We start from the raw sequence: 16,742 nt of genomic DNA on the forward strand, positions 1-16,742 counted from the left end.
CAGGCTGGGGTCAGGAGCGCCGATTAACCAACACTTACATGGCATAGTCCTTGACCGTCGTGACTGGGGTTATCAGCCAGCCCAAGGATGGACAACTCACGCTCCGTAACGTGGAAGTGCGTCGGCTCAAGCCCAGCGTTCGCATAGTACGCGCGCCAGTACACCTCCCAAGCGTCGACCTTGCGCATGATGGAGTCGACGAGGGCGTCGATCGCCGCATAGCTCGCTTTCCGCGCCTGCGCGTGCACGATCTCGACGCGCAGGACCGCGATTTCGAGCAGCACGACGCACCGGCTGTCGTCGGCGCGAGAGAGGGGGTGCTCGAGCAGCCTGCGCGCTAGGGGGAGCGACTCGTCCCTGTCGAGGAGGTACGGCCGGCCGTAGGTATGGCACAATCTGGGGCCGGTCAGCGGGCCGCGCACGGATGTCGACTCACTCCAGGTGCGTTTTCAGCGTCTCGGTCGTCAGTATGCGAACACCAAAGCCACACTTACGGCGAGCCACACGCGCGCGCCGTTGACGAGCGGCCGGTCCGCCTCGATCTCGGCCTCCGTCTTTGGCGCGCGCATACCGCGTACCAGTTCGGGAAGGCAGAGGTGCAGGTCGAGGTCGTACGCCATCGCAACGGCGAGGTCTGGGGTCAGCGAAGTTCCCTTTCGGGCTCACTTCCAGGCCGCCACGCCGTGTCGCCCCAGTTGGTGAGGATAACTGCTGTGTTAGCGGGGCGTGCAGTCGGGAGCAGCTTACGCATGGCCTGCACGTGCTCGAGGGGAGCGGTTGGGACGTAGATAGCCGTGGAGGCTGTGGTGTGTGAGCGTTGGAGGGGTTGGTCGTCAACCAACGCCACCACTTACCGATCTTCTCGGCGAGTTGAACCAGCTGGCCGCGCAGCGCGAGCCCTGCGCGCGAGGTGTATCCTGGCGGGTCAGACCATTCAACGCGTGTTATTACCCACCGATCCCCGTGGAGGCCAGCTGCCCCGCGATGAGGATAGCCGCGATGCAGAACGGCGAGCGTGTGCGCAGGCTGGCGTCGGTGTCAGCGCACGTCGAGCCCGAGCCGACCCACCTGTCCCACGTATCCACCTCGGGGTCAAAGACGGGGAGATAAGCGTGCGGGCCATTAAAGTACAGGTTGAAGAGGTGCTCCGCCTCGCGCTCGGTACAGTATCCCAGCTTGATAGCGTCCGCTTCGAGCGGCACCGCGCCGTGGGGGCCCGACATGGCCGCCCACGCAGCGAGGCGGCACGCCTTCTTGGCTGTGCGGCCGCGCTCGTCGTCGACGATGTGCATGAGGCGCGGGAGCGCGAGAGGGCTGGCGTTGTCCTCATTGTCGCTGTCGGGCTGCCGCTCGGCACTCAGGATCGAGTGCTCGCCTATCGTGTGGCGCCGGAGCGGGGCGGGCGACGCCGGCCCGCTGTCGGTGTCGGCAGCGTCAAGGTCCACCAGCTCGACTAGCTCAATGGTACTGCGGCTTGATGCCTCGGACTCGGGCGGACTGAGGACCACGACCCCCGTGTCGTTTGCCTTGGGGGCACTGCCATCCAGTAGCCGCTGGAGCAGGTCCTGCACCCCTTGAATGGAAGACGACACGGCCTCCATGCGCGTCTCGAGAGACGCAACGCGGCTGCGGGCGCGTTAGCGTCGCGATCCACCACCCCCTGATGTCCAGCAGCCCGACGCACTCCTGGTTTGTCTTGATGCGGTGCGATGAGCCCTCGGTGGTGAATGTGCACTCGATCTTGAGGCTCGCGCACTTGTTGCACGGGGGGTGGTGCCGCCCCACACAGCGGATCTTCATGCGATGGCAGTTGTCCTGGCGTCAGAGGGCCCTCATGCTGTACGGGGGCTCACGCATGCTCCTGGGAGTGTCAGTGGAGCGGTGGAGGGTCGACTTACTGCTGACGTTAGGCCCCGGGCGAGCATCGCGCGGGGTGGAGTCCTTGGGCATTGTTGTTGGCTGCGATGAGTGACAATGTTGGAGAGAGATGTCAGTACCGCATCGTCAACATTGTCGACATCTCCACATCTCCACATCTCCCTCTGCACCACCACCACCACGTAGCCGCTCCACAACCCCACGGCACAACGTACCCAGCATATCACCGTCGCTGCAATGTCGCCGTGCGCAGCTAGACGTTGCCCGCTACTTGAGGTGAGTTCGGCGCGGCGGTCGGTCGGCTGATGCCGAGGCACCAAGGTTCGACGGCGGCTTCCAGATGCACGCCTCAACCCCGGATGCAACTCAGATTGCCAAGCTCCTCTCGGGGCCCAAGTCGGTCCGAGTGAGTGCACCCACAGCCGCAAGATGCGGGACAGATGGGGTGTGTTGGCAATCGTCGGGGCTGATATCGGTCCGATAAGAGCTAGCTGGTACTGACAATCTCCGCGCCGAAATGCTCTTTGCGGGGCGGGGCACTCTCAATAAGAGCGCAGGTATGCACCCTTCTCGTAAGCGGGGGAACGTATCAGTTCATCATGCTATCGCTGAGACCTTGACAGTGCTGAAGCACACCACTGAGCGTTGGGCCATCTCGCGTCCCATGATCCATCACAGCTTGTTCGTGATGGCAACACACAGCTCACAATCACAGATGCGATTTGTAAACAGGTCATGTGCCCCGCGATGCCGCTGCCCACATATCCGGAAAACCGCAACACTAGAGACGGGAAGCGCCGAAGATCCGTCAAGCCGCGTGATCTGGCCCGCTGTCGACGGCGCGCAAGCTCGACGTGCAGCGTGCAGCGGCTATAGCGACAGCAGTGCCAAGACTATCGTGTCTGCACAGGCGACGCTGCCGAATCCATCGGCCCTGAGATGCCGATTCAAGGCCGATCTGTACGGTGGAGCGCGTGGCTCGTGGCGGCCCTTGGTCGGCTCCATCGCTCCCTTCGACGGACGGAGGCCGGAACCTTGCGCCGGCGCACAGTTTTCCATCACCCACTCACCCAATGTTCTGACTGCTATTGACGGCGCTTCCCCGCACCTGCGACGCGATCAGAGTTCATCGGTGTCCGGGGTACCGATATGGCCCCACGGAGGAGACCTTATAACGGTAGTCGTTGGAACGACGAGACAATCATCGCAGCAGCAGAAACAGCAGCAGCTCCCCTAGGCCGCGAGGAGCCCCGACACGACACAAACACCAACGACTCGGTCCAACCCCGAACCCCGCCGCAGCAATGACCTCCGACCTCGAGAAGCACCTCTCGCTCGACGAGAAGCCCAAGATTGAGCATGACGAGGCCGCCGACTACGGAGAGCACGCCCTCGTCAACATTGCCGTCGACCGCATCACCGAGGCGCCAGACTTTGCCGACGGCGCCAAGGCGGCCAACGACCGCGAGCATGCCCTCTCCTTCCGCGACGGATGCAGGCACTACCCCGGTGCCTTGCTATGGGGCATCGGCATGTCCTTCACGATCGTAATGGAGGGGTACATCACCTCGCTCGGCCGCAACTTTATCACCTTCCCCGCCTTTGCTCGCAAGTACGGCGTGTTCCAGGCCGAGAAGAACCGCTGGGTCATCAACGCAAAGTGGCAGGTCGCCATGGGCGACATGGGCATGATCGGTACCCTCATCGGCCTGGTGATCATGGGCTTCGTTACCGACAAGTTTGGCCACCGCTACGTCATGATGGTTGGATTGGTCCTCATCGTCGCCTTCAACTTTATGACCTTCTTCGCGCCCAACGTCGAGATCCTCGCGACGGCCGGATTGCTCGGCGGCATCCCGAACGGCCTGTTCGGTATCCTCGGCTCGGTGTACGCGTCCGAAGTCGCTCCGCTCCCTATCCGCGGTTTCCTCACCTCGTTCGTTAATATTTCGTGGATTATCGGCCAGTTCGCCGCGTCGGGCCTCATGACGCGCATGGTCAAGATTGACACCGAGTGGTCGTTCCGCATCCCGATGGCGATCACCTGGGCGTGGCCCGTCCCGCTGTTCATCATGGCCGTGTTCGCGCCCAACTCGCCGTGGTGGTGCGTCCGCCGTGGCGACTATGCTGGTGCCGAGCGTTCCCTCCGCCGCCTCGCCTCGCCCAAACACGTGTCCGCGGCCGACACGCGCCGCTCGCTCGCGCTGCTTGTTCGCACCAACGAGCTCGAAAAGTCGATGAAGACCAAGGCGTCCGTCTGGGAGTGCTTCCGCGGCACCAACCTCCGCCGCACGGAAATCGCATCCATGACCCTCGCGACGCAGGCGTTCTCGGGCCAGACGTTCGCCTACGGCGCGACCTACTTCTTCGTCATGGCCGGCCTGAGCACCAAGGACGCGTACAACATGGGTTTCGTGTCCACTGGCGCGGCGTTCGTCGCCACCTGCATTTCGTGGATCCTCAACGGCTGGTTCGGCCGCCGCCCCCTCATCATCTACGGCTTCAGCGTCATGACCGGCATCCTGCTCGTCATTGGCGGCCTCGCGCTGGTCGACAAGCAGTCGGCCATCTGGGCCCAGGCTGGCCTCTGTGTCGTCTGGCTCTTTGTCTACTCGATGACGATTGGCCCCCAGTCGTTTGGCCTCGCAGCCGAGGTGTCCGCCACGCGTCTCCGCTCTCAGACCCTCGCCATCGCCCGCTTCTTCTACGTCCTCATGTCCTTCCTCTGCAACACGGTCGAGCCGTACCTCATCAACCCCACGGCGCTCAACCTCAAGGGCAAGACGGCGTTCGTGTGGTTCGGCACCTCGTTCCTCACCGTCGTCTGGTGTATCTTCCGCATGCCCGAGACGAAAGGCATCACATACACCGAGCTGGACTTGTTGTTCGAGCACCGGGTCAAGGCATGGCGTTTCAAGTCGACCAAGGTGGATGTGACCGAGGAGATCGAGCAGTAGGATGAGAGAAGAGAGGTTAGCTGTGCACAAGGTTTTGGGTGACAAGCGGATGTCTTCGGTGGTTCATGCGATGTAAATGGGATGTAAAACGGGACCTCGCGCGTCCAACATCAGTCGCCAATGAGTTCGCCGCGGTGAGTTATCGATCGCGCGCGACGCTAGACTCATATTGTCACATGATATCACCCGCCACATTCCTCAGAACCACCCCTTGCGCCTCTTGGGCGCCTGCGCAGCCCGCCATGCGGTATTCTCAGCCGCCATGCGAGCCTGCAGCTCCATAAACTTGCGGTCGACCTGGGGTCAGCCTCCTCGCGAGCCCGCACTCACCTCGTCTTGGGTCAAAAACCCGCGCCCTCCGTCGAGGTGTGTGTCCGTGTCCGCCTTGCTGTCATAACTGCCCTCGCTGAGGTCGAGCACGATGGCGATGGCCTCTGCCTTTCGCAGGAGCCAGTCACCGCGGAGCAGTCCGTCGCGCCAGCTTGGCAGGGCAGTGTAGCCAGCATAGGCGCCGAGGAGCGCACCCGCAAAGCACGCGTTTGTGTCCGCGTCGCCGCCTTCCAGGACCAGCTGGGTGATGAGGGGCTCGAAGAGGCAGGCGCGGGCCTTCAGCGGCGTCGGAGAGGAGGAGGTCAGGTGCAGCGCCTGGCGGAGGAGGCAGAGGCCCGCGCCGAGCGCTTTCAGGACGTAACCTATCCCGTGCTGGTCGAGCTCGAGCTCTGCGAGGGTCGTGGCGTTTGCGAAGCGTTTGAACTGGTGTCAGCGGGCTAGTGTGTTCACTTACCTCTTCGACGTCCAGTCCGGGGTCGTCGGCGGTGAATGGTCCCTCGGCGCGGAGGAGGAGGACGATGCGCTTGGCGTAGTCTGCAATCGCGGCGTCGACCAGCGCGTCGACAGCCGCCTCGTCGCTCACATCGCCCCTAATCAGGGCGCGCACGAGCGCCGTGGCCACCATGCAGGCGACGACGCAGCGCGGATCGACGTGTGTGATGGCACTGAAGCGCGCCGCGACCTCAAACGTCTCCTCCTGCGTGCAGTGCACGGATAACACGCCGAGGGGGTGCGTGCGCATCAGGCTGCCGTTCGCGGCGGCCTTGTGTCCGCTCTTGACCCAGTGCGCATGGGCCGCCTTGACCGGATCATCGAGGTATGCCGCACTGCGCACAATCGCGCCGACCGTTGCGCCGAGCCCGAGCGGCGGCGTGTCGAGCGCGCGCAGGCCCATAAGGACCCAGGTATGCAGCCTGCTCACGACGTCGCGCGGGTCGAGCGCCGAGTTGTGCAGATACGACAGCACGATCAGCAGCGCGTGGTCCGTGTCGTCGGTCCACTCGCCCGGGACGTGCTTGAGCCGGTGCATGTCGCGCGCGAACGGCGTCGGGTTGGGCAGGAGGGAGAAAAAGCCGGTCGGGTACAGGTCGCCGATGCGCGCCTTGGGCAGGAACTCGGTGTACAGGCCCACGGCGTCGCCGAGGGCGCTGCCAACGAGCGTCCCAACGGCGCGGTCGTGGAGCGTCGCCTTGGCCGCTGGTGAGCAGTCCATGGTCACTGTGGAGTCAGTCATGGTCAGTTGGGAGAGTGAGACGTGGCAACTTGCCCTGCCAGATCGATCAGATCTGCACGGTGGCAAGATTGTCAAAGGCAGTGTTCGCAGTGGTCCGGGGCCCCAGTGTTGACAAAGGCTTGGCGCTCGAGGTGTGTTCCCAGAGTTAGTGATGTGAGACCCACGAGCTCGGTGTCGATACGTAGACCATGTATCACTGCTTGCCCTGCTCACCTCTTCCCTCACTCCCCTCTCCCCCCACTCCTCCACTGACCGCCAAGAGCAGTTCGTGGGCTGAGCCTCTCGACTGCAGCTCACTGGGTTGGAAGGGACTTGGGATGGACGACTTTCGTCGTGCGAGAGAGGTGCTTTCAGCCCACATATGCCGAAGATGATCTCGTCGCTAAGTGGTTGGCATTGCAGGTTTGCGAGTTCGGTCACAGGGCGAGAGGGCTGAGATGCTGAGGTCGACCCTGGCGGCCGCGAGCCGCGCGGTAAGGATGACGAGGAGCAGGGGGAACATGATGGCCTGCTCACTCCACTTCGCTACGTCTCGTCTCAAGTGCTAGACGTCGCTTGCAGATGGACCCACGTGTAGTCCGTCATGCCCTCCGTCATGTGCTGACACTGACTTGATCGAAGTACGTCAAGTCGCCACATACGTGGGCGTGCCTGACCGACTACCGCGTCATGTTGTCCGTGCCAAGCCAATGCCGACGGCGTCCATCGCCCGCTGCCCGCTGCTGCTGCGGCGTATACCAAGGTTATCAGATTGGCAAGCACCCCCTGCTCCACTCGAAACATTGCATAGAAAGTGTTCTAGATCTTGCTGATGCACTACCACCCGACAACGACAATGCCGGCGGCCGCAAGCGCAGCCGCGACGGCGCCACACTCGCGCGGCGAGGCGCCGCTCCTGGCCATCTGGCCGGCGGCGGCCGCGACGTCACTCTTGATCTGGAGTGCGTCGATGTCGGCCTTGTTCGCGAACGCGACGATGCGGTCGAGCTTGATGCCGTAGCTGCCTGAGCGGACCTGCGCGGGCGCCGTGTGGCCGATACGCAGGCTGTTGGCCTGCGACGGCGACGTAAAGGCGTACTTGTACACGAACTGACAGCCGCCCTGGGCCGTGCTGAGGGTCGAGGGCGTCGGCGCGATCGTCGCGCCGTTCGACGCGGACTGGATCGTGGCCGTGTCGACGCTGTTGATGCCAATGTTGGCCACGTGCCCCGCGTCGGCGCTCATCGCGATCGCGAACCCGGCAATACCGCTCGCGAAGCGCATCTGCGCATCACCGGTCCCGACGAGCTGCCGAGCATTGATGTTCACCACGTCGCAGCCAGGCGCGGTCGTCCAGCTGCCCGTGTAGTCGACGTCCTTGGACAGGTCGAGCGCGCCGTACGACTGGCCCGAGGGGATGGTGTAGCCCGTAGAGGATGTTCCGCCGCCGCCGCCGCCCCCACCACCACCACCTCCACCTCCGCCACCGGCGACACCGCCAGCGCCGCTACCCGTGCCACCGGCACCAGTGCCAGTGCCGCCAGAACCCGTACCAGTCGCGCCGGCACCGGGGGTCGTCGTGTCGAACAGGCCAATGCCGCCACCGGCCGTCGTTGTAGGGAACGCTGGGAACGTGGGCGTCGTGAATCCGCCCCCGGTGGCACCACCACCACCACCACCACCGCCGCCGCCGCCGCCGCCGCCGGCAACAAAAGTGGAAGTGTACTGGCCGTACGTGCGCGTGAACTCGTCGATCGGGCCGAGGCCGGTACAGTTGCCGTTGTTGAGGCGGAAGGGGCAGCAGAACCAGCCGTCGACACCGTCCCAGCACTTTGCGCTGGTCATCAGCTCAGCCCCTTCTCGGTACACTTACGAGGCAGTGATGCACGACTTGTTCGTGTCGAGGCAGCACGTCTGGCCCGGCTTCGCACACCTCGTCGGGTCGGCAGGGCACGGGACGTAGCCCGGGTCTTCGCACTGGTACTGGCGGCCGGTGAGGGCGCGCTCGGCGAGCGGCAAGCGGCGGGCCGGCCTGATGTCGTTGCCAGCGTCTGGCGTGAGCGCTGCTGCGCCACTGAGCAGGATGAGGGCGGTTTGGATGAGCATTGTTGGGGAGCTGGTGGGGGGTCTCGTCCGTCTCGTCCGACCTCGCCCCAACGAGCGCTCTTATGCACCACGGCCCGAGGTGCCGCCAAGAGACTCAATAGTCCGTCTCCGACTGTTTGACTCCTCCCCACCCATTCGCGGCATTAGCAGGGGCAGCAGAGCCTCACCCATGAGCTCATGGCCGCGCGCCGCGGCGCAGCACGCGGAGACGGGCACTTTACATTACCCCCCTGGGGTTTGTACCTGCCCGCATGCCCGCGCGTGTTGCAATCGCCCAGCAGCCAGCAGCGCATCACGCCGCGGGTGCGGATGGCTGGCGCCGATGCAGTGCATCGGCACGGCGTGCAGCGTCGGAGTGGGTGCACAGGAATAAAGCAGTTAGTCTGATCATGTGGCGTGTTTGGCGCGGCGGGGCCGAGGTGGCAGCCGCGCCAAGAAGTTAGCGCGACGACCCACTATTGTTCCCAAAACAACTCGAGACGAGATTACAGAACAAGACAGAGGCCACAATCTCGGCTCGGGTTCTGGGACCCCAACCTCACCCCATTCGGCAGCTTGGCAGGTTGGCGGCGGCCGGGTGGTGGGGGGTTGTTCGCTCCGTCGGGTTGGCAGGTGCTATCGACGGTGACAAGGTTGTGAGCCTCGCTCGGAAGATAGACGTCACATCCCGCCTAGAGGAACACGTGCGAGTCTGACCCGAGATGTACGTTGTCAAGGTACGCACTCAGTGACGCGCAAGTCGACGCGCACGTCGAGCTGCATCAAGTCGGCCCAGTGCATTCCGACACCGGGGTGAGGTGAGGAGGTGGCTCAAGTCACTCTGATAGCGGCACACCAGTGGAGGTGTGCCGGGAATTCCAGCATTCCAGATGACGGCACGATGTGAGTGGCTTTATTCAGTCGGCGTCAGTGGCGCGTCACACATGGTTGTTGATGATCGTGCGCTCGACAACTGCTAGGATGCCCGATGAGGTTGTACACGTGTTCCAGGAGTCTATCGAGGTCGTCCGTTATAGAAGCGACTCGACTACCAGTCATGCTGTCGGTGCTCGGTGAGTCACCGAGACGGTAACTTGCCTGCCCAGATCTCAGAGCGGCAGGCGCATGGGATGGCACCTCGCCTCGGCTTGCACCTCCCCGCATGCCCCAGCCGACGTCCACTGACACCAAGATCTGGCACTGATACGAACGTGCCATGTGCGTGACGCTTGACGCGGGAAGCTCCTCGGCGTGCCAGAAGGTGTGGTGCGCGTGCCTGCGGACTGGCCACCACGCCATGCAGCGCCACACGCCGCGCCGACTACAAGACCAAAGGACAAGCTCACTCCACTTTCCACACCACCATGATCTCCACACCACCATGCTCTCCACGTCAACGCTGACACACCTCGCCGTCGCCGCCGCGGTCGTCTACCGCTTCCTTGGAGTCTGGGACCTCCTGGCGCCGGGGAGCGCGGCGCGCGTCTTCCTCGGCCTGCGGTCGCCGTCGCCAAAGGACACTGACGACGACGCCCAGTCCGACGCCATCCCGACCCTCGTGCCCATGCTCGGCGCGCGCGACGTCACTGTCGGTGCTGCGATCCTCTGGCTCGCCCACGAGGCCGAGACACACGCGCTTGGCGTCGTCGTGCTCTCTGCCTCGGCGCTCAACTTTGTCGACGCTTGGGCTGTCGCCAGGCGGCGCGGCGCGGTGCTGTATGTTGAGATGGGAGGGGGCGAGCTGACACGTCGCAGAGGCGCCGCCCCCGCGCTCTTCTCCCTCGCGTTTGTCGGCCTCGGATACGGCCTGCTGGTTGGCCGCGGCTGAGTCGGCGTCGACGCCGAGTGCCTGTCACGCGGGGCGTCCCGCTGTCGTCTGTGGTCGTGCACGCGCCTCCGTTGGAGGGGACGGGCACCAGGCCGACTGTCGTTAATCAGCATGCGTGGAATGCATGCGACGATACGAGGTTTCCTTGTCGTGAGAGCAGGGGGCGACTGATTCTGGGTGAGTGATTCCGAGTGACTGACTCGGTTTTCTCTGAGGGTCGACCGGGTGGGATGGCAGCGGTTAGAGTGCGCCACTGCGCTGCGGCTCCCGAACCCAAAGTAAAGTGTGCATCTACAGCCCAGCGAGCACAAGACCAGCAGCCAGAATGCCGACCTCGACGCCACGCCGAGCAGCGCCATTGGCGAACGGGATCGGCGGCGGCGGCTGGACCGAAGTCGAGGGGTTGACTGGCACCGACGACGCCGACGCAACATCGGGCGGCGTGGCGCCACTGACAACGATCTGCGTCGTCGTCGTCGTCGGGCTCGAGTCGTACTCATCGGCGTCGGCCGTGGGAGTGTACTGCGATGCCGTCGTTGTCGCATTGCGGGTGTACGTCGCGGGCGTGTACGTCGGGGGCGTGTAAGCCGGGGGCGTGTACGCGGGTGCGCGGTACGTCGTGGTGTAGTAAGATCCCGACGACTCTGCGTCATGTCAGCGTTGTCCGTGTTGTCTTCCTGCCTAGGTACTCACGGCACACCGACCCCCGTGGGCAGCAGCGCGTCTCGCCCGCCCGCAGGAAGCAGTAGTACCCGGCCGGACAGCTCGTCGCGCCCTGCGTCACGTCGCAGCACACCCTGTTCGGCTCGACACACCGGTTCGGCCACTTGATGCAGAAGAGCGGCTGGCGCGCAGAGCAGACGCGGCGGTCGGCGAGTCCGCGCTCGGCGAGCGCGCGCGCCGAGGCGCCAGATAGGCCTGGGGGCGTGAGGGCGTCGAATGTCGCGGCGGCTGGGATCGAGAGGTCGACTTCATCGGCGCCGGTGTCGGCGGCGTCAGTGGCGGCAGCGAAGTGGCTCAGCGCGAGGATGATGATGGCCGCGATTCTCATTGCGGCGGGTGTGGTGGGGATGGTGAGCGTGTGCCGTGTCTTATGTATGTCGCCCTCTGGCCACCGTGTGCTGCGATTGTTGTCGCCATGTACTGCGATTGTTGTCGCCATGTACTGCGCCGCGGCTGCCGCCAACTGCCACCCCTCGTGTTCGACATGCCCGCGCGCCAAGACATGTGGCACCGTTTCCGTGCCGCGGTTGACGGAGGGCATGAAGTGCCAAGCCCGGGCTTTATCAAACAACGCGGCAGTGCTTCCGCATCGCCTTTGCATGCAGGCACTTGGGTGACTGGGGATCGATCGGAGGGCTGGCTGCATACACGGGCGGACATTCGTGCCTCCGTCCTGCGCAAACCATCGACGCCGACGCCGCACTGCAGCCTGCCAATGCACTGGCGACATGCATGCCCCGTATTAGACTTCCAGTCCAGGCTCCGTGTGCCTCGGCACCGCTATCAGAGCCGCATCACCACAATGCCATCATGACCCAAGCGGCCGCGGCTGCGCTGCCCATAACCACCACGCAGCTCCGTGTCCGCTCGGCGCCGCTAACTCCAGGGATCTTTGGCGGTGCTCCCTGCCCTGACGGCGAAGCCGACGCCGAAGCCGTCGACGACGCTGATGCCGACACGCCGGCGCTCCCCGCGCTGACGGCACTCGCCGCCGCCGTCGTCGTCACAAGCACCGGATTGGACACAGGCGGTGGCGCATACGACACAGCGTGGCTTGACACACTCGGCGTGACCGTGACCACCACCGACGCCGTCTCAGTCTCGGTCGTGTACTCGGTCGCGGTGCGTGTGAGCGTGTCGGTGGTGTAGGAGTACTCCTCCTCATCTGCCATCAGCCCGCGTTGCCCCAGGACACCCACTGCAGTTCTCGCCGTTGGGGCAGCACTTGACCTCGCCGCGGTACATGACGCAGTACTCGCTTCCATCAGCTCGGCTCGAGCACCACGACCACTCACCCCTCGTCGCAGCTGCTCGTGCCCTGCGTCAGGTCGCAGCACACCTTGCCGACCTGGGTACATGCGTTCGGCCACTTGGGGCACAGGACCGGATGGGACGCGGGGCACTGGAGCGCGCGGGCGGCGAGGGGTGGGGGGTGCACGAGGCCATAGTTGGGTTTCGGGTCGAGCCACAGTCCGCCATCGGCGCGAGCGGTGGCGGAGGCGAGGCTGAGGCTTAGCGGGGCAAGCGCCAGCGCCGCGGATAGCAGGAGCATGGTAGTGAGGTGAGTAACAAGAGGACCAAGTCGACAAGCATCCATCACATCTTGTCGCCCGTCTTGTTTGTGTTTGTGGAGATTATTGGTCGCCTGACCTGACCTGAGGTGTCCCGACGCGTCGCGTCCCGCGATGGATGGATGCCAAGCCAGACCGTTTGCGTCCCGCTGCGGATCCCGTCGAGGTCATCCGCGGCCAGCGTGGCCGTGACGGCATCCTCGCGTGCGGGGGTTTAAGCATGCAGCAAAGGAACTTTATCCATGATGTTGGCGGATACATATACACGGCGCGCGGCGCTGAGATGTCGAGGTGGTGGTGCCTGCGGCCTCCTCGCCGGCGCCACTTACTCACTGGTCTCCATGTCCCACTCGCGGTCCATCACCAGCGGCCGCGCCGTACGGCTACAACTGAGACTCGACTAACTCTCTGCCGGCGCGGATACGCGGGGCAGAGGAGAAGACAGACCAGCGGGCTGGGGATGAAGGACCCCGCGAGCTAGCAGAGGAGTGACAGCGCTCTCTGCTAATTGCAGTGTCGCACGAGCAAGGCTACTGACCGGCAGCCCACCGGCATACCGGGCCGAGTGCGACATGTATGTTAACCTTGACGGCGCGAGGCGGGTGCTGGAACGCGAGTGGCAGGCACCATGCCTCTACTAGTGGCACAGCCTGCGTGTGAACCCCGCCCGCCGTGACCGCCCTGGCCGCCGTGGCCCTCCGCATAACGTCGATGGAGTCAGCGTGCCAGCAGCAGCGGCCCCGCGCCGCGCCGTGCGATAGCGGCGATACCGGCCGCCGTGGTCCGCTGGCGTTCGCTGGCGGTGCGGGCGGTGCAAAGGCACTGCCATACCTCCGCCGTGGCGCTACCCATTGTAAGTACAGCGCGTGGCGCACGGCAGCATTGAGACACGACTAATGTATGTGCCGCCGTGCCGAGTAACCCGGGGCCAGCGCGGTGCTGTGCCCACTACAACCCCACGACGACGAGAATATAAGATGGAGCCTCAACGTGCTGGAGCAGCACTGCACGCCCGCGCGCCCCTCGTAACATGATCCCCCGCCTCGTCCTTCTCCCGTTCGTGTTCGCGGCCGCGCTCGCGATGCCCGCCCCAGAAGCAGAGCTGTCGCTCGAGGCGCTGGGTATCTCGATCCCCCCACGGGACACGTTCGGCCTTTCCCTCGGCCAGGGGCTCGTGAAGCGTGCCTGCCCCGCCAACAAGCCGTACACGTGTGCGCGCTGGCCCGACCGCTGTACCACCGCCACCGCGGTCTGCTGCGACCTCACGTCTGGAACGACGTCGTGTGATGCCGGGTAGGTGTACTCGGTCAGGTAATGCTGACGAGCAGGTACTACTGCTATGTCCGCGCGACGGACGGACAGATCATGTGCTGCGCCAACGGGAAGAACTGCAGTGCGTTGTTCGTTGTGTGTGGCGGAAGCTGATGACGAAAGACATTCAGTACACTACCATCGACGCGCCGGTTATCACCGTCACGAACTCGCAGACGACGACCACGACGGACGCGCCCCCGCCCACGACGACGTCGTCGACGACCCCCGACCCCGTCACGACCGCTTCTCCGCCGCCTGCCCCTGACCCGAGCACCTCGTCCAGCTCGACGCAGGGCCCAACGTTCGCGCAGGTCTCGTTTGGCCAGCAGCCGTCCTACGGATTCGGGCAGGCCCCGCCGTTCGGGCAGGCCGCATCGTCGTCGTCCTCGTCACAGTCGGGCAAACCCACCCCCGTGCCGGTACCCAAGCCGTCCAGTGGCGCGGAGCGTGTCCTCGCCCCCGGGCTCGCGCTTGCTGGCGTCCTCGTTGGCGCTTTCGTCGCGTAGGCTCATGTTCCCAGAACTCTGTAGGAGGGACAATGGCATGCTACTCCGTGTGGTGTGGCTTGATGGGGATCGTTGCCCACCGTGCCGGCGATGGTTAAGACTGGCGCCAAGCCTGCCCTGCCAGTGAACAATGGCGGAGAGTGCCACGAGCCGCGGCTCGACCTGCGCCCACCGGGCTGTCTGCGGATGTCACAACTGTACTGCGCACCCCATTCGTTCCGTGTTTGAGTGCAAGAGGTCATCGAGCAACTGCGGATCACGGCAAAGAGGTAGGTGGTACAGGGTACAGAGCAAGCAGGTTACGCTCCTTATCCGAGCTGCCCGCCTGGCATCTCGCCAGTTCAAGCCGTGGAAGCTGATTGACAGCAGGGCCGCGTGGGGTCGGTGAGGTCGGAGCATGTGACCACATGCTAGGCGCTGTGTGGTACTGCGCCTCGCGCGCGATGCACAACGCGCGACGTTGTCGAGAGGAGACCAACTCCAGTTGCAGACACCATGTTCAGCGTCCTTGATGTGCCTTGTCGTCACCATCGCCACGCAGCGCGGCTTCGTTCATCACGGCGTCAGCACATCAGCAGGCTCCGAGCAGGCAGACAGGCGGAGCGGGCGCCAACCCACTGGTCAATTGAGACGACTGTTATCGATACTTTCGGTATCGCGTCGTCCTCGTCGTCGCAAGTGTTGATGAATTGGAGCGTCGTTGCAGCCACCCGCAGCAGAACGCGGGCATCGAGGCCGCCCGCAGCATGTCGTCGGCGCGTCTCTGCAGCCGCGGCTGTGAGACATCTGTGTGTTGGAGACTGACCGGGCTCCGTTGCAAGCAACGCCGATAGGGACTATCGCCCACCGACCCTCTGCCAACCTGCCCACCTCGAGCCACCACGTCGAAACCCCCCCGATCGCACTGCTTCGTGGCGGAACAGTCTGCCACGCTAGGGGAAAGAGTGGGTCACGAGCATCATGCGCCGTTCTATACATGTGGCGCGGGCTATTTGTGGACGTCTGGCTCGGTATCAACCCATCTCGTGACAATGTACAAGAATGGGGCGGGCAGGTAGCTGAAGGGTGGCTCGTGCCATGCTTGCCAACAACGACACCATGCGCCTCCTCGTCCTCTTGACGCTCGTCGCCACCGCCGCCACTGCTGGGTCGGTATCGCAGAGACCGCGCGGCATCGGACTGGCCCCCGGCCGCCTGTCCCCCCGCCAAGCGGGCCAATGCGATACCCCCGGCTGGGTGCAGTGCCCCGATAACCTCAGCACCTGTGCTCCAGCCGGCGCGCAGTGCTGCCTCGATTGGAACGGGTATTGTCCGTCAGGGTAGGTTTGGAGGTGGGGGCTTCCTCGCTGACTCCAGGACCGAGTGTACGACCGGCATGACGTGCTGCACTGGGCTCGGGTGCTGTGAGTTTAACTCGATGGTCAGTCTGACAAGCAGCCAAGGCCCGCGGCACGCTGGCGGGCGGCAGCGCGGCCGCCACGGCCACCACGACGGGTTCTTCCACGCCCTCCGCCCCGACAGCTGCAAGCCTCGTGACACTCAACAGCACAGCCAGCTTCACCTACATCGATCTCTACGAGCAGGTGGCCTACACCGGCGCGTGGGCCCAGGATACAAGTTGCGTGAAGATTCCTACAGAGTTGCCGGGGATCGAGAACGATGCGTACCGGACGAGCCAACTTGGCGACTCGGCCGTCATGTCCTTCAGCAGTGGGTTGCGTTCATATGCCTGCGCTCACGGTCCAGCCGACATAGCTGGCTTCGCACTCTTCCTCGAAGTAGTACCGACGCAGCAGGTAGGCGTCTCGCTCAACGGCGTGGAGGTGGCCATTGTCACGCATCAAAACCTTTCGGGGACGACGGCCTCGCTGCCGTCCGCAACGGGAGCCTGGGCGACCGCGATGCCGTTCTGCAGGTGGAACCTCAAGATGGCATTCGGTAATACACCGCAGGTAAACACAGTCACCTTGGCATTGCAAAAAGATCCAAGCAGCGTCGTGTTCGGCGAGTTTGACTTTCGTTTCACAGGGGGCATGTGAGTGTGTTGTAAAGCGAGCACAGCTCACTCTCCAGTGCGTTTAGGAGCAAGTCGGATGTGGACGCCCTGCCGGCGTACACCAACCTCGTCCAGTCTGTCGGCGTGCCAGCCGACTCGGCAACAGTGTATGCCGGTGGCGGGCCGGCGTCGGCGGCAGAGGCCGCAGCGGGGAAGGGTGCCGCCGGCGGCAAGGGCAGCGGCGCGACGCGAACCCGGGGATGGGGCTTGTTTGCTCTCGGTAGCGCTGTGTGCGCTGGGCTCTTGGCGATTGTCATGAGATAGGACCAGTGGGCGTCGTG

General features: G+C 64.3%; 7 protein-coding genes across 7 annotated transcripts; 4 read left to right on the forward strand and 3 right to left on the reverse strand.

The window, feature by feature from the left end:
* Positions 1-3,182: 3,182 nt before the first annotated feature.
* On the forward strand, positions 3,183-4,835 carry MPH3_0 (Alpha-glucosides permease MPH3; the record flags this gene model as incomplete). The annotated part of the gene is made up of 1 exon (XM_062769983.1): positions 3,183-4,835. The coding sequence occupies one exon, from the start codon at positions 3,183-3,185 to the stop codon at positions 4,833-4,835; it is 1,653 nt and encodes a 550-aa protein (XP_062625967.1).
* A 175-nt stretch (positions 4,836-5,010) lies between these two features.
* On the reverse strand, positions 5,011-6,404 carry MJ1187 (putative protein). Its single transcript, XM_062769984.1, has 3 exons — positions 5,620-6,404; positions 5,166-5,588; positions 5,011-5,132 (listed from the first exon to the last, which is right to left on the reverse strand). Exons 1-3 carry the CDS (start codon positions 6,397-6,399, stop codon positions 5,034-5,036), a joined length of 1,302 nt encoding a protein of 433 aa, XP_062625968.1. The 5' UTR covers positions 6,400-6,404; the 3' UTR covers positions 5,011-5,033.
* Positions 6,405-7,215: 811 nt separating this feature from the next.
* LOC62_02G003451 (uncharacterized protein) lies at positions 7,216-8,484 on the reverse strand (the record flags this gene model as incomplete). Its single annotated transcript, XM_062769985.1, has 2 exons — positions 7,216-8,215; positions 8,252-8,484. The coding sequence occupies 2 exons, from the start codon at positions 8,482-8,484 to the stop codon at positions 7,216-7,218; spliced, it is 1,233 nt and encodes a 410-aa protein (XP_062625969.1).
* Positions 8,485-9,844: 1,360 nt separating this feature from the next.
* LOC62_02G003452 (uncharacterized protein) lies at positions 9,845-10,291 on the forward strand (the record flags this gene model as incomplete). Its single annotated transcript, XM_062769986.1, has 2 exons — positions 9,845-10,179; positions 10,219-10,291. 2 exons carry the CDS (start codon positions 9,845-9,847, stop codon positions 10,289-10,291), a joined length of 408 nt encoding a protein of 135 aa, XP_062625970.1.
* A 291-nt stretch (positions 10,292-10,582) lies between these two features.
* On the reverse strand, positions 10,583-12,566 carry LOC62_02G003453 (uncharacterized protein; the record flags this gene model as incomplete). Its single annotated transcript, XM_062769987.1, has 4 exons — positions 10,583-10,935; positions 12,078-12,179; positions 12,214-12,272; positions 12,310-12,566. The coding sequence occupies 4 exons, from the start codon at positions 12,564-12,566 to the stop codon at positions 10,583-10,585; spliced, it is 771 nt and encodes a 256-aa protein (XP_062625971.1).
* A 1,049-nt stretch (positions 12,567-13,615) lies between these two features.
* Positions 13,616-14,405, forward strand: LOC62_02G003454 (uncharacterized protein; the record flags this gene model as incomplete). Its single annotated transcript, XM_062769988.1, has 3 exons — positions 13,616-13,878; positions 13,914-13,978; positions 14,020-14,405. 3 exons carry the CDS (start codon positions 13,616-13,618, stop codon positions 14,403-14,405), a joined length of 714 nt encoding a protein of 237 aa, XP_062625972.1.
* Positions 14,406-16,306: 1,901 nt separating this feature from the next.
* On the forward strand, positions 16,307-16,725 carry LOC62_02G003455 (uncharacterized protein; the record flags this gene model as incomplete). The annotated part of the gene is made up of 2 exons (XM_062769989.1): positions 16,307-16,440; positions 16,479-16,725. The coding sequence occupies 2 exons, from the start codon at positions 16,307-16,309 to the stop codon at positions 16,723-16,725; spliced, it is 381 nt and encodes a 126-aa protein (XP_062625973.1).
* Positions 16,726-16,742: the final 17 nt, after the last annotated feature.

This window comes from Vanrija pseudolonga, chromosome 2, assembly GCF_020906515.1.
Source record: "Vanrija pseudolonga chromosome 2, complete sequence".
Classification (NCBI taxonomy): domain Eukaryota; kingdom Fungi; phylum Basidiomycota; class Tremellomycetes; order Trichosporonales; family Trichosporonaceae; genus Vanrija; species Vanrija pseudolonga.

What these genes read in the sequence shown, in the direction of transcription:
- MJ1187 (XM_062769984.1), bottom strand. Translation starts at nt 6,399, where the DNA reads ATGACTGACTCCACAGTGACCATGGACTGCTCACCAGCGGCCAAGGCG. An exon ending in CCGGACTGGACGTCGAAGAG is followed by an intron (nt 5,589 to 5,619) that starts GTAAGTGAACAC and finishes CGCTGACACCAG; the next exon opens with TTCAAACGCTTCGCAAACGC. An exon ending in GGTTTTTGACCCAAGACGAG is followed by an intron (nt 5,133 to 5,165) that starts GTGAGTGCGGGC and finishes GGCTGACCCCAG; the next exon opens with GTCGACCGCAAGTTTATGGA.